We start from the raw sequence: 22653 nt of genomic DNA, 5'->3' as shown, positions 1-22653 counted from the left end.
ACCAAGATTTGGTGCAATTTGAAAATCACATGAAGGTGTTGGTATGACTTGTAGTTTTGGTACAGACTGGTAGAAATGAGTAAGGTTGTTGCTCCAACTGCTTCAAGGTATACCATTTTTATTATAAATGTGCAATATCTGACCTCCCCTCATCCTGATAATGGCTTGACAGTCCCTCATACTAAGGTGAGAAAGAAGACTGAAATGATACCATGCTTCAATTTGACAATTTGCGCGATTTTCGGTGCCGTTTTTTAAAGTATGTATTTTTCTTTTAAGATATGACTACCTGATGATCGCCAATGACAACAATAAAACATTTGCTGTTCTCTGTGGTTTGCGGCGTAACACGTTCATTATTGTGACTGACAACTACGCACGGCTTACATTCCATTCAGACTCCTCATTTCAGTTAAGAGGATTTTTTATATCTTGTACTGTTGTCCCAAATCCTGGTGAGTATTATAAAAAAGAAATTTTACATTTTTTACAAGTTACATGTAATTTGTCGCTAAAAAGCAATAATTGAAAATGGTTAACCTTCGTGACATGCAAGTGGCGTCGAAAGGTTTTCGCTGATACACATATTATCAACATGCTTTAAGGTAGGAGTGTACCCTGATGACCTCTACGTGCTGTTGCAGTTTTACGGACGGACGTCTGTCATCTATTGATTGTTTGATTATCTCTTTTTAGTACAACTAGCCCTAATTGATAACAAGGGCTTTTGATAAAGGCAATAGCTGTTATTGGAGTTCTCAGCGGTTTGACATACAAACGAGGCTAAAGGGTCATTCTGCATTGTGTTCACTGATGTGTTGACCCTTTCACCTCGTTCGCATACATTTTTAACAAAAGAATATATTATCGGTGGCTCAACTGCAATAACAGCTATTGAAGCCCTCTTATTTACTACTTGACAAAAACAAAGACAATACTCTTAAACAAAATCTAAGCATTCGTCTTAAAACTTTCACATGTTAAAATAATTTATGTACGGCATTATCCTTTTACCTTTTCAGAAACCCCCTTTAAAAAAACTATTTACCAAGAGGGTGTGAAATACACGAGTTATTATTACAACTGAGCTTCCCATTTACATTAACCGTTGCAGAGATAATTGAATGTGGTTCCGTGGTAAACAATACACTGACAAGTCCTGGATATCCAGACAACTACCCACGCACCCAATATGGATTGTAATTATTCCGTTCCCATTCCACACGGTATGGCCATTAAAATCACCTTTCATGCATTTGACGTGCAGTATGATTCACCATGCAGGTAAGCTAATTAAGACATTGGGTGATAATATGTGTTTTTGATGACGTTGTTAAATATCCTCCTTTCAATAAGTTTATTGGAATTACACTTTTGTTAGTTTCACAAGGGACAGGTCGCAAAGGGATTCAGTGCTGGAAACTACACTACACCGGATTTGTTTAGTTGTAACCATTCCTGGTCTAAGACTTAGGTGGGATTAGATCGGATAGCAGGTTTTTTGCAAACAAAGAGCCAATTATTACCAGTTACCGGTTTTCTTACTATCTATTTGGAACCAGGTCAAGTGAATATAGTGTCTATCTTGAAACTATGAAAGAAACAGGTTATATAACAAAATGAGTTTTAAAGTTCTGTAAATATTCTAAGACGCCTTGGTCTTTTAAGGTATGACTACATGAATATTACTAATGACCACAACAAGCTATTTGGGGTAATCTGTGGTAAGCAGTCTGGGCTGGTAGTCAATGTAACTGGGAGCTACGTAGTGCTTACATTCCACTCAGATGCTGAGGTGCAGAAGGGAGGATTCCTTCTACTTTTTACTGTCCTCCCACTATCAGGTAAGTGAAAAATATCTTACACCATCTATCTTGCAACATAGGCAAAGAATAAAACCCTGATCGATTTATCCTTTCTCAAAAGCCCTGCGGTCAGAAAAGTGTTAAGACGGAATCCACTAGGAAGTCGAGTAATATTTATTAGAAAATAGCACAAAGTAAATACGTGCGCTGATTGGTTAAAAATTGTGTTTCTATAACTCGATGGAGACACAGACAGTTGTCGTAGACACGGCAATCAATATTCACGGCGCTGAAACAAGCAATGCAAAAATAACAACTAAGAATTGTGCCAAATTTTAATGTCACAGCTGACAAAAACCAGGTTAAGACTAAACAAATATTTGCACACTTGAAAACAAGCGAGTATAAAGATGTTTACAGAGCCCGCTACACATTCAAAAATAGTCTGTGAAAGAAATTATCGAAGCGGCTGACCTTTCAAAGAAGTATATGAATTGGCGCCACTTCACTCCATTCTAGGCTTTGCAGCACTTCAGAACTATTCACAGCTCCTCAACAGGACAAGGTATTCGTTCAGAATGCCGAGTCAAACTTCTTTTAATAGGAAAATAATGCACTTTCACCTCCAAGGTTCGAGTCGCTCGAACGACAGCATCGGTCGTCAAACCATTCGGTTAGTTCGATGAAGCGAAATAAAACCACAATTCTTGACTCCTTCCAGTGCTCGACTTCAGTTAAACCATCGGCTTAGTTATTTCTTATAATTACGTTAACTTTGGGGCCTGTTTCTTTGTTTGTTTGGCCAAAAAACGGTGAATTTTAGCCTTGAATCAAATGTTGAACAGTTGATTTATTTCTGTTCATCGACTCCCTTACTATGATTGGCTGATTATGTTCATGACGTAAAACCGCGAGGTGAAGAGAATCTACGTTTTGATGTTAAATAAAGCGCTAAATATTACTTTCATGTGCGTTATTTACTTTGTGCTGTTTTCTAGAAGAAATAGAAAACATGTTTCCCGTGTTTCTATCGAGTTATAGAAACACTCGTGAAAGTTTGGGAGAACTCGAAAAAGCTGTGGAAACACTCGTCTATCGACTCGTGTTCCCACAGCATTTCTCGTTCTCCCAAACTTCCACTCGTGTTTCTATAACTCGATAGAAACACGGAACATGTTTTCTATTTCTTAATTAAAGTTGGACAAAAATCAATTTCCAGAATAACTTAAATCCTATTGCGTTATTTCCTACCCTTAATAAAAGGTAAAGATGTAAGTAATTATCCGTGATAACACCAACAACAATTTCTTATCAGAGTCTGAGAAAATGAATTTCAAAGTTCACAAGGTATGGGCAAAATCTCACGTGTAGCCATTTTGTAAATTCGTCTTAAGCGATTCAGTGGAATTCAGCGGAACTTCAAAATGTGTTTTCGATGTGTGGTGTTGTTAGAAAAGATTTCTTTTGATAAGATATTTGAAGCAGTAACAAAAAAGTTTGCAATAAGGTGAAAATAATTCTGGTACAACAATTTCTTATCAGAGTCTGAGAAAATGCTATTTAAAGTTCACAAGCTATGGGCAAAAGCTTACATCTTTTAAGCGATTCAGTGGAATTCAGCGGAACTTCAAAATGTGTTTTCGATGTGTGGTGTTGTTAGAAAAGATTTCTTTTAATAAGATATTTGAAGCAGTAACAAAAACGTTTGCAATAAGCAGAAGATAATTCTGATACAACAATTTCTTATCAGAGTCTGAGAAAATGATATTTAAAGTTCACAAGCTATGGGCAAAAGCTTGCATCTTTTAAGCGATTCAGTGGAATTCAGCGGAACTTCAAAATGTGTTTTCGATGTGTGGTGTTGTTAGAAAAGATTTCTTTCGATAAGATATTTGAAGCAGTAACACAAAAACTTGCAATCAGGTGTAAATAGTTTTGGTACATAATTTTGTCCAGTAACTACTCGAAGTCCTGGCGGATTTCCTCTTAAATACTAGTCTTTTTGTTAAGTACAACCAATTCGAAAGCAGCATAAAATAAACACCGCCTTACCCCAACCGAAGACAAGACAATATGTGTGGTATCAAGACCATGACATTCACATTAAGTCGAAGGCCTCCACATGTGAGTCGTTGGTAGCATGTCTTGGATTGGATTTTAAGTGCAAAAAGAAACCGCACCACAGTCTAAAAAATAATAAATCACTTGTCAGTTTCATTGTATTGAGCACGGCTGTGCTTATTGTGGCACTGATCACAATAGTGTCAACTGTCCTTCTCAGTTGGTAGAGCACCGGAGTATCGTGCGGGAGGTCTCGGTTTCAATTCCCTGACTGGACCAATAATCAGGGTCTTCACATAACTGCGGAGAATATATGCTGCCTTTGCAATGACGTCAGCAAATTGTTCGATATTCTAGTCTTCTCGAATAAGGACGATAAGCTGTAGGCCCCGTCTCCTGCAACTTCAGTGTTATGGTCAGCAGGGAATTTTAAAGAATCCACTCACTTATCGTAAAGAGTTTGGCAAAAAGTTTCCGGTGTTGTGGTCTGGTCTTTTCGTATTGTCCTGTATACTTTGAAATGCTCGGTTTCATAAAGACCTTACACGCTTCATAATACCGAGGGTAAAGAAAGTTTCAGTTTCAGTTTTGGGGAAGTGGCCTTTATTATTTTTTTTTTCAGGACACTTCTTTCAAGAGACGTATTACCTAGGACTCCATGACTTGTTGTTTGCATTGAGCTCTAAATCTAGTTTTGTCATTGCAGATATAAAAGAATGTGGTTCCGTTGTAAATAATACCTTGACAAGTCCAGGATATCCAAACAACTACCCGGGCAATATGGATTGTGAATATTTAATTCCCATTCCACACGGCATGGCATTAAAAATCACCTTTGGTGAATTTCACATGGAGTATGATTCATCATGCAAGTATGTAAAAATAAAATATAAAGCCATAACTATATATTATAGATACTGTGTACTGTGTGCATTGGTTGATGTCGCTAGAGATCGAATAGCTTAAGCTTTGATACTAAACAGTACAAGTCTCACCTTATTCATTTGAATATGTTAAACTACCCCGTCTTCACTCTCTCATCATCCTTTACTCGTCCTAAGCTATGCACCGATACTGTTGGCCCTTTAAAGCCTGAGACATACAGCAGTATAATCGCTCTTCGTTGTTGCGTATATAGTAAGGTTAGAAAGAGGATTGAAATGTGATCCCAACTTTAAGGGGTTATCTTGTTCACGATTTTCTGTTATTGTTCTTCTCAGGTTTGACTACTTGAAGATTACTAACGAGAGGAGGAAGTCATTTGGTATATACTGTGGTGGGCCGTACAGGAAGAACGCCACAGCAGATGCAAATGGAAACTATGCAAAGCTAAAATTCCACTCAGACTCTGATCTACAAAAAAGAGGATTTTTGTTATATTTTAGTACTTTCCCATTGCCTGGTAAGTACAAAACATTAAAACTGGCTCCCTAATAGGCAATGCTGAAATAGCTTCTCGATCTCCCGTATGAACTCTTAGCTATAGAGAGTAGATCGGTTCCAACTTATCTACGATTGATCATATCACCAACCATACCGTTCCGCATTTTATTACTTGTATAATATAAGAATCAGGAAGTATGTGGGAACTGTACAGAGAAACATATCCATGTATCTCCAGTCGTGTTGATTACTGTAATAGCTTCCTCTTAGGTTGACCAACATATTACAGCAAGGCGCCCAAAAGCCGTGGATAGCTTGCAGTTGACTTCTGATTGGATTAAATCTGCACGAAAGAATGTGAATAAATTAAAAGTGGTCACACTTTTGGGCGCCTTGCTGTAATTACAAAGACCGCAAAAAGTACAGAATGCAGCAGCACGGTTAGTGTTACCGGGGGGTAATTTTTGTCATATTGCCCGTCTGCTTCAATCGCTGTAAAACACCTCCATGACTTTGTGATTTCACTTATAACTTTTAACCCCATTTATGGACTTTTTCCACCTTACAAAATAGTCTTAATACATCATCTGTTGCCTTTTTTTATAAAAGCGTTAAAAGCTCATTGTTTAAGAAGGCGTTTTAAAGGGGGGATATTGTTTATTCAGTCTTTTTTTTTATTTATTTTGTAATCTCTGTAGAATAATGGTTGCATTAGGTGAGCTCAGGTATCTGCGGATCGAGGGTCATATTTCACCGTCCGGGCTGCCGGACGGTATTATTTGTTATTCAGACGAATTGGAGATGGATTGTAGGATGTGAATCAAGTGTATGTTTTTGTTTTGCTATAGTTGAGCTCTCTTAACATTACTTCAAGTCGGTTACGTCTTTAAACGAGGCAGCTTTTTGTCATTGTTTTGTCATTAATACTGTAAATCTATTGACAAAATTAACCAAGAATAAAAAATGTCGTCTCTTTCGACTGCAGTCAACAATATCTAGAAGTGTAGTCTTTGTTAGTTACTTCCAGTACCTGAAACGACACTGTTCCCATTAAGCTCGACTGTATGCCTTTACCCACTGCTGTGTATGATTTGATAAGTTACTTTATATTTTAATTTCGTTTCATTGTTACCATACATAATTCAATATAAACGTTCTGTCCATAGGATGTGGTTCAGTAATAAACAATACATTGACAAGTCCTAACTATCCAAACAACTACCCAAACAATATGGATTGTAAATACTCTTTGCATCTTCGTCCCGGCATGGCAGTATATATGAACTTTCATGATTTTGAAGTCGACTATGATTCATCAGAACAAAGATATTGCGTGTAAGTCAGGACATAATTGCCACTAAATCTAGCCTTATTTTACATCGTAATATGTTTTGTCATTACAGCTTGCCTTAACCGATACAATCAATACAATCTTTATTTAACGTGGTCAGCAACACTTAGCTAAAAAGCTAGTTTTCACGTGCGCCACGAAATAAGAATACAAAATAGAAAAATAAAAAAATTCTAGGAAGTGTATAAAAATGAATTAAGCTATAATTAGGAATAACAACGTATGGTGGGTGATTACCGTCATAATTAAACTTTGGATTATGTTACTTGTTATTGCATTTTGTTTTACAATAAGTTGCTTGTGTGTTTGAATTTTATGTTGGTTGTATCAATTTTCTGTCAGAATTCAGAAATTTTCGCCTAATCAAATTTTCGGTAACTCTAAACTTTCTAGTCATTTGAATTTTTCAGGTTGTGCCAGTTTTCGGGAACTATTCCAATTTCAGACTGTTTTCCAATGCTTTGCATCTCCGATTCGTTTTTCGTTTCTGGTGTATTTTTTGCCAGTAGTTCGAATTTTCGGACACATTCAATTTTCTGCTAGTAGTTCGAATTTTCGGACACATTCAATTTTCTGCTAGTTCCCGGCGCCATATTGGAATAGTAACCGCGCAGACATGATAGCGAGGCTACCGGTGACCCGTGGCTGAGCGTGAAGAGAGATTACAGTGAGGATTCGGCAATTAGCCCGTGTTTTTTCGCGTTTTTCGGAACATAAGCGAAAGTTTTGATTCTAATAATACTCCTTCGTCATCTTCTAAGATGAATGGAAAATATTGGGCCGCTTTTGGCTGTAAAAAAGGCGAGTAAACTTCTCAGGGGCTATCAGTAGTTTGCGTAACAAAACACAAGGAGATCCAGTGAAGAAATCGCATCCATGGTGTAATCTGATAAGACGCCAGCATGAGCATGGTGAGGACAATTTTCTTCGTCTTTAAAGCAATTTTTCTTTGTACTAATCATTACAAAAAAGGAAATATACACAGCTCTCCTGAGCAAGTCGTTGGGATCAGAAAGAAAGGTTTTTAACATTTACAGAACTTTTGTTTTATACTTGCTTCTAATCACTGAAGTTGATGTTTAATAATACTTTACATTACACAATGCCCAATTCTTGAAAGTTTTCAGTAAAATAGTTATCCCAAATCAGGAATTATTCTCAATTTTGCAGACTTCTTTTTTATTTTATTTCTGAGTGTGGCAGTTTATTTTATATTGGTTAGAGCTGCTTTTAGGTGAAGTTATAAGCTTGGTTTAAATAAAGTTTTAATATTATCTCATAGGTAAAGAGAAATCCCAGCAACATAGATTGTGAAACATTCTAAAAGGAGTCTGCCAGTTGAAAGAAGCTCAGAAAATCATCTATTCAAGTCAAGAAATGGAAAATAACACAAGCAGAGGGCAATTTTTTAAGAATAAAAAATGTTTTCAGTTGAAATGACTGCATCAGCTACTAAGTTTTGAAATAAATCATTTGCAGTGTTGAATCAAGGTGTTTCAAAAAGCCATTTAACAGTTCCTGTTACTATAAAAAAGTATTACCAACCCAAACAGTATGGTAAGGATTATTATTATGAGATGCACAAAATGTGGACCATGTATAACTGACAATAATGCTTGCAAGTCTAAAGTTATATTTACAAAAATTGCCTGAGGGAATGATAAAATCATTGCTATACTTTACATGTCCAGGGACAACTGTATTTGTTCTTTGTCCTTGCCTTATTCTGGCCTTAAAGGAATTTTATTGACTATTTTGGAGAGAAAAGGCTTGCTTTTTCAATTTTTTTTTAACACCACATTCTCAGACAAAACAAATTCCACCCCTACACATTGACCTGGTGTGGGAGACGCGGTGGCCAATGGTTAGCGCACTCAACTCCCAGTCGAACGGCCCGGGTTCGAGTCCTGGTGGGGGAGCTGCGTTGTGTTCTTGGCCAAGACACTTTACTCTCAGTGCCTCTCTCCACCCAGGTGTATAAATGGGTAACAGCGAATTTACTGCTGGCATTCCATCCAGGGGGGAGTAGACCTAGTCGCTTAATGCTACGGAAACCGGGATAAGCTCCAGCTGTATGAGCCACTTGGCTCGGACACAGACTTTACCTTACCTTTTACAGATTGACCTGGAGGTTACAACAAGAGAAATTCCTCTTCCCCATTGATGGTAGAGTTTCATATGGACACCGAACTACAGCTAATCTAGCAGAGTTCCATCCAGCTTCATGATGAAGATTTTATTTATTTTTATTTTCTTTACTGTCTTATTTAAACAACACATTCATCTTAAACATTACATAAATATTTTCAATACTACATGCAGGACCTTAAATTTTATAGCTCCCCATTTGAGATAATAAACATTCAGAAAGTGTTTGAAGTATTGACATACTTTCTGGTTTCAGTGTAAAAGATTTATGGGTGGTTAACCCTTTACTGTCAAAGAATGAACAGCCCCAAAACTTTACCAGGTCAATACATACACATGTACACAAAAGGAGATGTAACAGTAATTAAAATTTTTCCCTGAATTTGACCAAATTCTCTCATCTAGAGCTGATAGAAAAGTTGATTTTTAACCTCTTCTGGAGAAATAATACCAAAATGATGGGTTATCACTGATGGACGATTAAACTACCCTGACTGTAATGTGGTTGAGACCAAACTTTGCCTGAAATTCAACCAGTTTAAATTCAATGATGCATTATTCTCTTTGCAGATCAATCAGACTTTTCATCAGGTGATTTAATAGGGTGCAATAATACTCCTGGTTAATGAGAAAAAAGTTTTCCCTTTTCTTTTGCATTTTTATTTCTTGAGTAGATGTTTCTCTGTGCCTTCTTTTAAATAGTGACTTCCTTGTGTGATAATTTCACAATCCATGTTTACTGGGATAGTTTTCACCTATGAGACAATATTGAAAACGGATTTAAACTAAGCTTACAACTTTACCTAAAAGCAACTCTTTGTTATCAATAATCTATTTCTTTTAAATCTTATCAAAATACAATAAGCTTATATCAGACTCAAAATAAATACAGAAATAAAAAAAAACCGTAGGCAAAATTGGGAATAATTTCTGAATTGAGATATATATTTAAATGGAGACTTGTCAACAGAAGGGCTTTCCTAGATATAAAATATTATCAAACAACTTCAGTGATTAGAAGCAAGTATAAAACAAAAGTTCTGTAAATGTTAAAAACCTTTCTTTCTGATCCCAACGACTTGCTCAGGAGAGCTGTGTATATTTCCTTTTTTGTAATGATTAGTACAAAGAAAAATTGCTTTAAAGACGAAGAAAATTGTCCTCACCATGCTCATGCTGGCGTCTTATCAGATTACACCATGGATGCGATTTCTTCACTGGATCTCCTTGTGTTTTGTTACGCAAACTACTGATAGCCCCTGAGAAGTTTACTCGCCTTTTTTACAGCCAAAAGCGGCCCAATATTTTCCATTCATCTTAGAAGATGACGAAGGAGTATTATTAGAATCAAAACTTTCGCTTATGTTCCGAAAAACGCGAAAAAACACGGGCTAATTGCCGAATCCTCACTGTAATCTCTCTTCACGCTCAGCCACGGGTCACCGGTAGCCTCGCTATCATGTCTGCGCGGTTACTATTCCAATATGGCGCCGGGAACTAGCAGAAAATTGAATGTGTCCGAAAATTCGAACTACTAGCAGAAAATTGAATGTGTCCGAAAATTCGAACTACTGGCAAAAAATACACCAGAAACGAAAAACGAATCGGAGATGAAAAGCATTGGAAAACAGTCTGAAATTGGAATAGTTCCCGAAAACTGGCACAACCTGAAAAATTCAAATGACTAGAAAGTTAAGAGTTACCGAAAATTTGATTAGGCGAAAATTTCTGAATTCTGACAGAAAATTGATACAACCAACATAAAATTCAAACACACAAGCAACTTATTTTAAAACAAAATGCAATAACAAGTAACATAATCCAAAGTTTAATTATGACGGTAATCACCCACCATAACCACGAATTACAATATTGTCTAACTAAGGTTAAAAATATAAAAAATTAAAATTAACGAATTAAAAAAAAAATTAACAAATTAAAAAAAATATATATATATTATTAAAAACAGTAAAATAGCACTAATAAAAATTGACAAACTACTCGATCAGAGTCCCGTTAAATTTAATGTTCTTAGGTTCGTTTTAAAAATCGTGTAAGTTTTTTTTTTCCTTGTGTTGTCTGGTATAGAGTTCCACAGTTTCGATGCAGTATATCTCCACGATTTAAGGCCATATTTTGTTGAATTTACTTTCGGAAGGTCCACAATTGTGTTGCCTCTGAGGTTATAAGTGGAGCGTCTTGTTGTTATAAATTCACGCAAGCTTGCAGGACCGGCATCGCTAGCTAATATCTTAAAAACTATGGACAATATTTTCGCTAACCGTTGTTCGCGGAGACTTGGGAGACCAATACGCTTTAATAGTTCCTCATAAGGCGTGGACTTTTCCCTGAAAACAAAACGGAGCGCTCGTTTGTTTACCATTTCAATCAAAGGTCATATCATGACTGCAATATAATTGGATTCCGATTTGTTTTTATATTTTAAGAGTGGTTTGAGGAATTTCCATAAGTATGTACTTTTTATGTTCTTTACAGTTACGACTATTTTATGGTAAGCAATGATAGAGGAAATGAATTTGGCGAGTACTGTGGTTCAAAGTCTGGGACAGAAATTTTCGTTCCTGGAACCTACGATCAGCTAACATTTTATTCGGACTTCACGATTCAAGAGAGGGGATTTAATATATCCTTCACTTTTGTTGGTAAGTAATAAGAAAATGCGGCAATGGTTTGGATAGGAGAACATCATTGCTTCTGGCTGAGAAAACGACCAAAAAGCAGGCAGGCAGGCAGACAAACAAGTAGACAGAATGACAGGCAGACAGACAGACAGACAGACAGACAGACAGACAGACAGACAGACAGACAGAGTGAGTGAGTGAGTGAGTGAGTGAGTGAGTAATAGTAATAGTAATAGTAATAGTATATCTTTATTGCGCCTTACTCTCCAAAGGGAGGTATTGGTCCGTTTACAACAAAGGTTTTAACATTTACTAATACATTTAAGAAATAACAAAAATTAGATTCTTATACAATTCATAATGCCAATGTAAAAATTAATTAAATTATAATGCTCATTGTGCTTGTAAGTTAAGAAGCTCTTTCCTTTTTTGAAACATTGAATGTATATATTTACCTACTATTTTTGATGTATGTTTATTTTCAGCTCTAAGTAGGTACTTAATCCTATCGTTTTCACTTAAATATATGTACCTTACATCAACCTTTGAAATGTGAGAACATAATTCATGTCTTATGGTTGTAAACCCTGGCAACACATCAAAAAATGTAATTTTGTTTACATACCAAATATGTTCTTTACTCTACTGGGATTGATGCTCCATTATTTTCATATTTTCCAGTCTGTATTCGTAATGCATGACATCCTAATCTAAGCTTTGTCGGGCTTATTCTGTGTGCTGGGTTTTTAACTGTTGTTAGGTAATTCTTAAATTCATAGCTCTTTTTAACTTCCTTGTGTGTAAATTTTTCTCTTGAAGTTGACGATGAACTATTCTGGGTGCCCAGCCAGTTTTGTGAATAGTTATTTCTGAGGGTTTTTCTCATAGTTAATCGACCGTTCTTGATGTGTTGCCGGGTTATCGGTTCTGTTTCTTGATGCATATCTTCGTTAGTTGCAACATCGAAAAATGTTGTAGATGTTGTTGCATATTGAAATGCCTCACTTAACAAAACGTTATTACAACAGTACTTCAGTCTTTGCCAGTAGCTGAAGATTGAGGTTTTTATGTCAATGATTAAAGGATAACGCCCAAGTTGTGCCCTGCAAGCAATGTGTTCTGTATACCATGGGACGTTTAATGTTTGCTTACAGAACTTAATGTGGACTTGTTCAATTGTGCTTTTATCGAAGTGTGTTCTATATGACAGTAGTTCTGGTCCCCAAATTTCGCACGCATAAAGTAACACGGGCTTAACAAGGGCATTGAAAAGTTTTTTCTTAATCGCAATAGCTGCTGAATCCGTGTTAGAAAAGGATCGTTTAATTATCGAGAGGACCTTAGTGGCTTTTTTGCTGAGAATGAGTGAGTGAGTGAGTTAGTCACCTTTATTTTAAGTTACAAAATAACGGCTTTACGTGAAATTTTAGGATAAGACAGACATACAAGAGGGTAAATATGCAGGCAGGCAGACAGGCAGAGAGACAGGCAGGAAGACAGGCAGACAGACAGGCAAACAGGCAGATAGACAGGCAGACAGACAGGCGGAGAGACAGGAAAACATGCAGATAGACAGGCAGACAGACAGGCAGAGAGACAGGCAGGCAGGCAGACAAACAGGCAGACAGGCAGACAGGCAGACAGACAGACAGACAAACAGACAGACAGACAGACAGACAGACAGACAGGTAGGCAGGCAGGCAGAGAGACAGGCAGATAGACAGGCAGACAGACAGGCAGAGAGACAGGCAGAGAGGCAGACAGACAGACAGACAGACAGACAGACAGCCAGACAGACAAGAAGTCAATCAGGCAATCAAGAAGGCAGACAGGCAGACAGACAGACCGGCAGACAGGCAGACATGCGCTGATTTGTTAAAGTTTGAATGCGTTGCAAACATAAAACGAATTGAGTTTATTACTTTACAACGGTTACCTGGCTGGCTACTATTAAATATGTTTATATTTAATTGTGTGTTTGCTTGTTTCCTTATTTTGTTTTAGATTGCGGGCCTCGATGTTCTTTTGAATGGGATAGATTTGATGGTCACAAACTTACCTGTTGGAATTTAACCACAATCTCGATCTTGGACGTTGTTAAATGCTTCCCAAGGATTATACCAGCCCTGTACGTGTCTTATATAAGGTCTGTCTGTTGTATGGCAGTGAAAGTCCTCAAAATCGAAAACGTTTTCCATTGGTTTCTTGTTAACCTGATGATCTTATGAATATCGAGGGCAAAGTTAACGTCTTTACTGAATATCTTTAAGCCTGCAAGTAACGTTTGCTTTAATTTGTTTGATAAGTTAAGAAAACAAACAAACGGTTTCAAAACGTTTCCTTTAAATTTCTGGGTTAGATTTCCGCACTTTTCACGGTAGAGACGTACCTTTTTAAATCAAGACCTTTCTCTAAATTATCTCTGTGCTCACTTTGACATGGAGCCCAATTTGTATTATTAAGCTTTACACATATGTTTAATATAATATTAATCTCGTTTCTGTTAAATTAAAATAAGCAAATATATTTTTCCTATATTGTCGTGTACCTTAAAAACACAGAAAAAAACGTTAAGAGCAATTTTTGTACGTATTTTAAACATTAATTTGTGCTACGAAAAAAAAAAACATTCTTTTTTTCTGAGTTAAGAACGTTATATTGACATATTTTCAGAGAAGTGTTTTCAAGCAAGTTAACATTGTTACCGGCTGGTGTTTTTGCAAATCTCACAGCACTACGGGAATTGTAAGTTAAACCAAATTGCGATTTAAGCCGCTCTAGTGCGTCAAAAAAGAAACTAGAAGCAATGTAAGTAAAAATTGCTAGCGCTAGCCATTAATAAAGTCTTCTTCAGTTATTTTTACTAATCGAACAAAGAAGACTATACGTTCGAAATTTTTGAACGTTATGTTTGCTTCCAGGGCACTTTCTTCAAGCAAGTTATCGATTTTACCAGTTGGAGTGTTCTCAAACCTTACAGCCCTAAGGAAGTTGTAAGTATAGAACACGCCGTGATCTTTCTTTCATTTTCGAAGGCATGTCATGTTAAAAAAGGCGAAACAAAACCGATTTAACAGGACATAAGGGGAATTGTCTCGCTATATTTCTTTCTCTGCTCAACAATGTACCTAAAGGCTCGGGATTTTTTTTTTTTTTTTTTCATTTTGAAAAAAAGCAAGTGAAATAGTGTTCTTATTTTACTAGTAAATTATTGATTGCCTTATAATAGCATGAGCGACAAATTACGTATTTTATCAAGAACCCCAAACATTGAAAAGTTTAAAGCATAAATTTTGGCTAATGTTCAGAACTGTCTGACCAAAGCGCTTTACAATTCTTCTTGCTGCTAATTTAATTTTCCAAAGCTGAGTCAACTGTAGAATAAGTCTTACACGATTCTCAATAATTCGTCGCGAGTGAACACGAAACGGCGTCCGTGCATATAAATCTGCTCAAGCACATTTTAAAAGTTTATTTAATGGCCAAAACAAACTGGCCTTGATAGATAAGGCGAATTTTTCATTGTCTAATTTTTATTTTCTTTCCGTTTAAAGGAGAACGGAAGGTTACATGGTATAATGTTTTAAATCAACAGAAATTGTAGGAAGAACTATAATTATGAAGAATCGATCGAAGAAAGCTCCTATTTTAATTTAAATACAATGGAAAAGTAAAAGAATTCGCCAGAATTGAACGTCCGCCATTTTGAACACATTTTCTCCCGGTTACTTCCAAATAAGGATTATTTTTCGCCATGTTTTGACGTTAAAGCGCTCATGCTTGATTAACTTTGTTGCGTGTTTTGCTGGGTCTTGTCGATAAAAAAGAAATACAAAAAAAATATTGGTAGAGTCACGAACGCGAATTCAAATACTGGAATTTTTACCCAAAAACACATCATTCCCCTTATTGAAAACATGCAAAAAAACTACGTTTTTCACCTTCCGTTCTCCTTTTAGTTCCTTCGCTCCTATTATTGTCGGCCATGAAGTGCGTTGTATTTTGCTGTTTTGCATTGCGTTGCGTTTGGTGGCACAGAGTGGCATTGGGTTATGTTATATGTATACGACAAGTTCTAATTGTCTTTATTCGATTTATTATTTTTTTCTTTTTTGCAGAGATCTGAGTTTGAACAACATTCTTAACATAACAACAGATTTATTTTCTCCGCTAAAAAGTTTAGAAAATCTGTAAGTTTAATTTTGTTAAGCTGCAATCTTAACTTATCTGATCATCCCTGCGTTCTGCGACTTGTCTTCCTAATGTTGATAAGTATAACTTAAGGAAGCTAGCATTAGTTTAGTGTTCCTAAAAAGAGGTCATAAAAATTCCAGGGTAACAGTTTTCCACATGGGAAACTATAAGATATATAGTAAAGAAAAAAATCTCGCCATTTTTTGGTGTGTACAGTTCATATCCTTTCTGTTTAAGTTCTTTAGTTCATATTATGATCGCCCATGAAGTATGTTGTATCGTGTTGTTTTGTGTTGCGTTGCGTTTGGTGACACGGGGTACGCTGCGTGGTGTGTTTCATTTCGTTGTTTTGTGCTGTGCTGTCTTTCATTGAGTGGGATTGTGTTGCGTGGGGAAAAGTAGAAATATTCCTACTCGCTTCGAGGTTAAAGCCCGACCCTATTGACCTGTTTGCTTGGAAGCGGAGGTGTTCGTATAATTGGTTGGTAAATTAAAAAAAAAAACTTTTATATAACCGGTGTTATATCGCAAGTTCTATAATTGTTTACGTCTATACCCTCTCTCTCCTCTCTTTTCTTTGCAGAAATTTGAGTTCAAACAATATTCAAAACATTACCGGAGACGTCTTCTCCCCTCTTAAACATTTAAGTGTTCTGTACGTATCTGCTAGTTATCTAACAACCCATTGACAATCTCCCAATCCTCTTTTCAGTTCTTCACGTGCCTTCCTTCCAGTTTGTCTAATCTGCCCTCTCACCCAAGCTCTATAAGTGTTGCCGTTCTTGCATTTTTTTCTCTTCTATGCAGGGATTTGAGCTCAAACAACATTAACAACATAACCGAAGACTTATTCTCTCATCTTAAAAGTTTAAGTTATCTGTAAGTTTAATTTTGTTAAAGAACTTAAATCTATTTTTTTATCAATTCTGTGCTTTGCTTCTTATTAATGTCACCTCCCCACCTACCCCATGCTCAACTGAAAGCTTTTTTTTACATTTTTTATAGGTATTTTGAGTCAAACGATATTCGAAACCCTACTCCAGGCGTATTTTCCGCTCTTTCACATTTAACAGACCTGTACGTTTGATAAGACTTATAAGTGATCGCTTAAAAAATAATAGTTAAGCTTTTTCTCGGTTTTGTAACTAAGAGGCCTTTGTGACAGAAGTTGAAACAAAGAAAGGGTAAATAATAATTAATGATTGTAATGATTGTTTTACAAGCCAATGACATCGAGCTGACTAACATTAAAGGCCTACTTTCAACCGACAAATTCATTATGACAAGTGTAGTAGTCATTTTCGATAGTGGCAAAACTTAAAGCATTTGTAACAACTCTTCATCTTTTCAGGATGCTGAGATCGAACGGTATTCAAAAGCTTCATAAGAAAGTATTTTTCAACCTTACAAGCTTACTCTATCTGTATGTTTTACACGATTTGAAAGGCTGGGATTCAAACTCTTTATATAACTTAGAAATAACTTTAAAATATCTTAGGTTTGTATCTTTTTTTCAGAAAGGATTTGGTGAAAACCCTGAGCGTTTTTCGAAAGTTATCGTTAACCATTTTTGAATACCTTTCTTCCAGTTACTTGAAAAAAAAAATGAGGCAACCGCAAGTCGTAACATCACCGCTTTGCTCAAATGCGATTTTACATGCAATGCTATTAAACTGGCAGGAAATCAATCATTTTTTATTTTCCTTTGGTGACTGTAAAGATCTTGTCAAGTCAACCTGCGTACTGGAAAATGGAATAACTACACAGCGTCGAAATGACGAACATTCAATTTTAACCCTTTCTAGACCGGGGGGAGGGCGAAAAGTGCCCGCGCTGATTTTGAACGATTAAAATTTGTTAAAAATTCAACTGAACGCCGCCAGACTTTGCGAGTTATCTAAAATTTATCTGGAAAGAATTTGGTAGGATGAGTTGCTGTGTCGGCACTTGACGTTATCATGGCAACGGATTTTTGACAGGCCTGTCTTCGCAAATTTGTCATCTTTGTGTTCCTATTAATGAAAATTAACCTTAATGCAATTATTTTCACCTTTTTACGGTTTCTTTGCACTTTTTACTGGATTTTGAGTACTTTTCAGTAATTCTGTGTGGTTTTCTGACGTTTGTGAAACATTTTGAAATCTAAGTAGGCGGATCTAAGATGGCGGCTCTTTTGACATCATGATGTAAGTGTCACATGTATGAGGTCATCATCGCAAGTGACGTGTATCAAAAGTTAAATTTTCGGATATACTATATATCCTCTAAGTTTGATTGTGATTGTTTTAATATTCAGGAAGTTACGAAGGGAGGCAGAATCACCCCCTCCCCCCTCCCCCTCCCCCGATCTGAAAAGATAAAAAAGCCCGGTTTGAATAGGGTTAAAAATGCTTTTTTGCTGCCCTTTTTACCAATTGTGCCAGGAAAACATGCTTTTCGTTGCTGTTTGGCGAAAATCCCTGGTATTTCTAACATTTAAGTCAAATTTTCAGCGTTTTTTGAATATAACTTTCATTCTATCGTTGTCTTTAAATGGTAAGCTTAAAATAATTCTCTTTGACCCCATCTCCCTTTAAATTTTTTGTCCTGGGAGGTTTTTCTTGATGATGCGCAGACCACCAGGATCCGGTTCTCTGTATTGTTCGTAAGCCCTTTCTCAAGTTAAAAGTGTCCATGCGCATAACACCACATATTGAAGTAAAAAGCTTCATAATTTTCTAGTTACAGCAAACGACTTTTTTTAAGCAAGTTGGGTGAAATTGAAGACTTTTTGTCCTAACAATCGCTTACTTTCTTGAAAGAAGTGAAGAGTTATTTATCAATGGAGATTTAAGTCATTACGGCAAAAAAAGAACACTATTCTGTTCATTAGCTCATTGACTTTACGTTGCACATATTTACCTTGGTATTGTAAGAAAGAAATATTATTCTTTGCGTGTTTTGGTTCTCACTTTTTTTTATCTTCTTTTTTGCAGAGATTTAAGTTTAAACAATATTCAAAACTTCACAGGAGATGTATTCTCTCCTCTTAAACGTTTATATAAACTGTAAGGTTTTGCTATTTATGTAAAGACTAATTAGCAACCTTCCAGTTCCCTAACTAGTCCTCTAAGCATCTTCCTTCCCTATATATTCTTGTTACCACGTTTTACGCGTTTTTTTTCTCATTGAGATACATGTAAATTAAATTCCTTTACGTTTTTTCTGGCTGGAATTTGAGCTCCAATAATTTTAAAAGTCCATCAGTTAATATGTTGTTTCATATCAAAATAGAATAATTGAGCACCTGTGAGAAATAAGTTATCGAGGATAAAAATGGTTGGCCAATCGACGCAGGATACTGTTTCTATGTGAATTTGTAGATCTCTGTGGTTTGATGTTGCATCATTTTGTACACTGATTTTAGAAGCAAGTAATTCATGTTCCTCTATCTATTTTGTTTGTTTTCGATTTGTTTCGATTTTATTCGATGCGATCTGTAACAAGCAGCAGTCTGGCAAATTAATAACACTACGTTTGAACACAAAGACATAGAGAACAATGGCCAAAAATGATTCAACCATATCATCCATTACCTAAAATGTTATAATTTTGGTTGAAGTTCTCATTTTGGTATAAATTACCTTCCAATGTAAAGGTATTTGACTTCAAACAATATTCAAGACCTTTCAGCGGATATGTTTTCCTCTCTAAAGAGTTTAGAGACGCTGTAAGTTTGACGTGAATAATTCATTTGATGATTCAAATGTTTAAACCTCATATTCTGCCTTGTCTCGGACTAGTATAAACAGCTGGTTTTAAAATACCAGCTAAAACAATGCTGAAAAGTCTAAAAAGATCGGAAACTCCTAGCAAAAAGAAACAAGTTGATCAAACAGAAGATGTTTACGGTGCGTGATGTGTAAAATTATTTTTTTTTTTTCGAACTACAAAAAAACTACCCATTTTTTTCTTTTGTTTTCAAGTATGAGAAAATCCAGCATGTACACAAACGGCTTATTAATCGGGCGGGGCCTGGGCCCGATTCATAATCTGTGTCAGATTTTTTTGTTTTGTCGGTAAATCGATCCAGACCCACGCGGCCCAGCCGGCTCTTCTGTAACAGTCACGCAAGATTTAATATTTAATAGCAATCAGCCGATCACTCGCGTTTAACATGAACACTCTGCTCTCTGAAATGTATAATTTTGTTCCATTCCATATTTTACAAGAAGAGAGGGTTGAATATAATCACATAGCGAAAACAAAGACCGCTTGGACATGTCCAAGCTATTTAAAACTACCACTACGTCAGACCCATGTCACGCGATCTCTCGCTTGTAGCTATAAATAATCATTCACCTATTTTCTGTTTGAATACTCTGCGCTCTGTTTGTGTGAAATATTTATTGTTGTGTTACTCAAGCGTTTGGCTCGGAGCGAGTACAAGTCGTACAATTTACCCGGAACGTGTTAAATATTGCAAAACGACGACTTATTTTCTAGATATCCCAATTTTTGTTTTGAGTTTACGGTATTTTGAGAATCGAAACGTAAGTTGCAAGCTCAGCAAGAATGTGTCAAAGCACGGGATACACGTCATCGCGCCAGGGGAATTACCAAAAGCTTGTCGAAAGACGCTCAACGGAGAAACACAATGGGATAGCAGGAGGGCATTTTGCGGGCGCATGCGTGCAACCGCTGTACAAAGACCGCGTGATCTTGGGAATAAAAATGGCGCGGAAGATTCAAACTTTGTTTTTTGTACTGGTTATCGTCACATAATTTAATATAGACGTAAATTTCGCTAAGAAAAAGTGTTTTGTGTGTGGCAAGGCTCTTATAAAGCAGATTTTCTGGCCTGCTTTGGGATCATTGTTGCAAATAATGGGAAAATATGTGGGACAGGTAGGAAAGCCTTCACCGACAAAAATCAAACAGGCCGTAAAAAGAGGAAAACATTTATCCGTGTGCTGGAGTGTGATATATTAGGATCAAAACTTCACATCAAATCAATTGCTGTAATACAGGCAGCGTACGAGCAATATTATAGCTTGTCGGGAGATTTTTTGCCCAAAGGGACGGCCACCAAAGAAAAGGGTTTTCCCTGAGGGGAAAGACATGTTTGGGTGTTCTGCACATAATAATGCAGTTCACTGATGACTCTAAAGCAAAGTCAACTTGCCCTCGACTGGCAAACAGGGTTTCCTGGAACAAGAACTGCAGTTCTTTAAAACACATTTAGGCGACACAGAAGTAAAACAGCCGTTATAACAGAATGAACATCAAACTTAAAATTGAAAATAACATTGTTTATAGTTAAAAATTATTTCTTAAGACATTTTATACAGCAGTTATTAGAACGTTTCTGAAAAATATATATATCGCTTGTTCGTTTCATGCTATTTTTTGACTGGTGATCAAGGCTAGATTTTGATAAAGGAGCCAAAAATGTACTAATTAACATAGTAAAATGTAAACAAATAGTCTACCAGCAAAGAATTACCATAACACTTTAAAATTAAGACCGATCGCAGTTATTCTTTTCTTGTTCAACAGAATAATTGTGGTATCATCGAAATGTGAAGTTATTTTGACCAATGCTCACGTTTAAGGAAATAATCACAAACGATAGTTTCTCTGTTAGGATAAACCAGCGAGAACGTACGTTAAAGAAAGCTAAAAATTTCCACAATTGACCATTTTTTAACGCTACCTTTGCAGCATTAGACGATAATTTAAGTACTTCAGGCTCCATATATCATCGGTAGACGCTGGAGATCAAGGCTAGATTTTGAGATTTTTGCATTGTGAGAACGACTAAATTGTAGTTTTATGACAAATCTGAACAAAATCATGACCACTCGCTCAAACCCGGGATACTTGATTATAACATCGTATAGTTAAAACTTCTGTTTTATACTTTAGTACTAAGTAGCCGTAGCGCTTTGTCCGTTTAGATCTTCCCGGCTATTAAAAACATGGGCAAGGTATTTAGGTTCTCGACATTCGGTCGCCATTTTGTCCACGTGCAATGTTTAATACACATAGCCAAAGTCGATCAGATAAACAGCACGCCGACACCAAACTTTGCTTGTTGTTGTCAGAAGATAAAGCAAGGACTCTTAGTATTGTATACAGCAAGTAAAACTTAAAACACGTTTCATTTTGAGCTAGAAATTAGGCCATAAATTGTGGAAAATATGTAAACAATCAATAGCAGAACTTCTCTGTCGTGCGCACTAGTCCATATCGACGCATGCGCACGCAAAATGCCCTCCTGCTCAATGGGATGGCCTTAGTCTACTCTTTATTTTGACGTGATTTGGCTTTCTTTTAAATGAACTGGTTTGGGTTTATTTTATTGAACATTCGGAACAAAATAAATATTTGCATGCGTAAGCAGGCATTTTTCCGGCTAGGCATGTGGTTTTAAAAAGCAAAAGATGATGTGGTAAAGGAAATTCATGTCACGTTCACTCCGTGACTAACGCAAACACGACTTTTGTGTTTCTCAAGTGACTGCTTTTCTTAAGATTTTACTGTGCGGCGCCGTGTCTTTAAGCCAAAGCACTGAAAGAGGTCAGGTGGTCGAACATTACCCGCACGATTATAAACTGCTTGCAGTTCTTGTTAAGTTTCGTGTGTGTAGTCTCGATGCAACTGGCCGAATTTGGCTCGTGAAGATAGCTGCCTATCGTCCTCCATTTTGAAGCGCTTTGGAAATCCTCGTTTTCTAGTAAATTATTCAAACTTGTCAAACCTACCAAACATTGATAGATCAACCAATCAAATAGCCTGCGAACGCAGACGCATTTCCGGCTGTCGTCTCACTCCCCCAAAAAGTAACGTCTGCGTATACGTATTTGAGCCAAGAAAGAGTTAGGCTCAGAAAAGACCAGAACCACCAGGCGTGAAGGCGCAGTACAAGTTACGTAGGGAAAACAGCGACGGATAATGTGAAAACTTAGTAAGGGAAAGTTTGTAAAGTGTTTGGACTTGAAAAGTCAAGTCAGCATCACATTAAGGCTCGAAAGTACTTATTTCAGAAGCAGACGTCTTCGTGAATCTTGCGATTGGAATATTGTGG

At 36.6% G+C, this 22653-nt stretch overlaps 1 protein-coding gene and 2 long non-coding RNA genes across 3 annotated transcripts in view; 2 read left to right on the top strand and 1 right to left on the bottom strand.

The window, feature by feature from the left end:
• Positions 1-1187: 1187 nt before the first annotated feature.
• Positions 1188-22653, top strand: part of LOC144628480 (tolloid-like protein 2) — a 32777-nt gene continuing 11311 nt past the window's right edge. Inside the window, exons 1-10 of the mRNA XM_078486586.1 lie at positions 1188-1284; positions 1669-1844; positions 4573-4738; positions 5087-5268; positions 6416-6584; positions 11245-11411; positions 13395-13518; positions 14312-14383; positions 18560-18631; positions 19222-19293. Coding sequence (XP_078342712.1) covers positions 1193-1284; positions 1669-1844; positions 4573-4738; positions 5087-5268; positions 6416-6584; positions 11245-11411; positions 13395-13518; positions 14312-14383; positions 18560-18631; positions 19222-19293 — 1292 coding nt within the window. The 5' untranslated portion in view covers positions 1188-1192. The remainder of the gene's footprint in view (positions 1285-1668; positions 1845-4572; positions 4739-5086; positions 5269-6415; positions 6585-11244; positions 11412-13394; positions 13519-14311; positions 14384-18559; positions 18632-19221; positions 19294-22653) is intronic.
• On the top strand, positions 6830-8086 carry LOC144667371 (uncharacterized). Its single transcript, XR_013573304.1, has 2 exons — positions 6830-7511; positions 7883-8086. It is a non-coding gene; the product is annotated as an uncharacterized LOC144667371 (long non-coding RNA).
• LOC144667372 (uncharacterized) lies at positions 8822-10507 on the bottom strand. Its single transcript, XR_013573305.1, has 2 exons — positions 9915-10507; positions 8822-9503 (listed from the first exon to the last, which is right to left on the bottom strand). It is a non-coding gene; the product is annotated as an uncharacterized LOC144667372 (long non-coding RNA).

This window comes from Oculina patagonica, chromosome 10 (genome assembly GCF_052425735.1).
Source record: "Oculina patagonica isolate OP01 chromosome 10, crgOcupat, whole genome shotgun sequence".
NCBI classification, from domain to species: Eukaryota; Metazoa; Cnidaria; class Anthozoa; order Scleractinia; family Oculinidae; genus Oculina; species Oculina patagonica.
The sequence above is the reverse complement of the archived record's forward strand: the minus strand, read 5'-3'. Positions and strand labels throughout refer to the sequence as shown.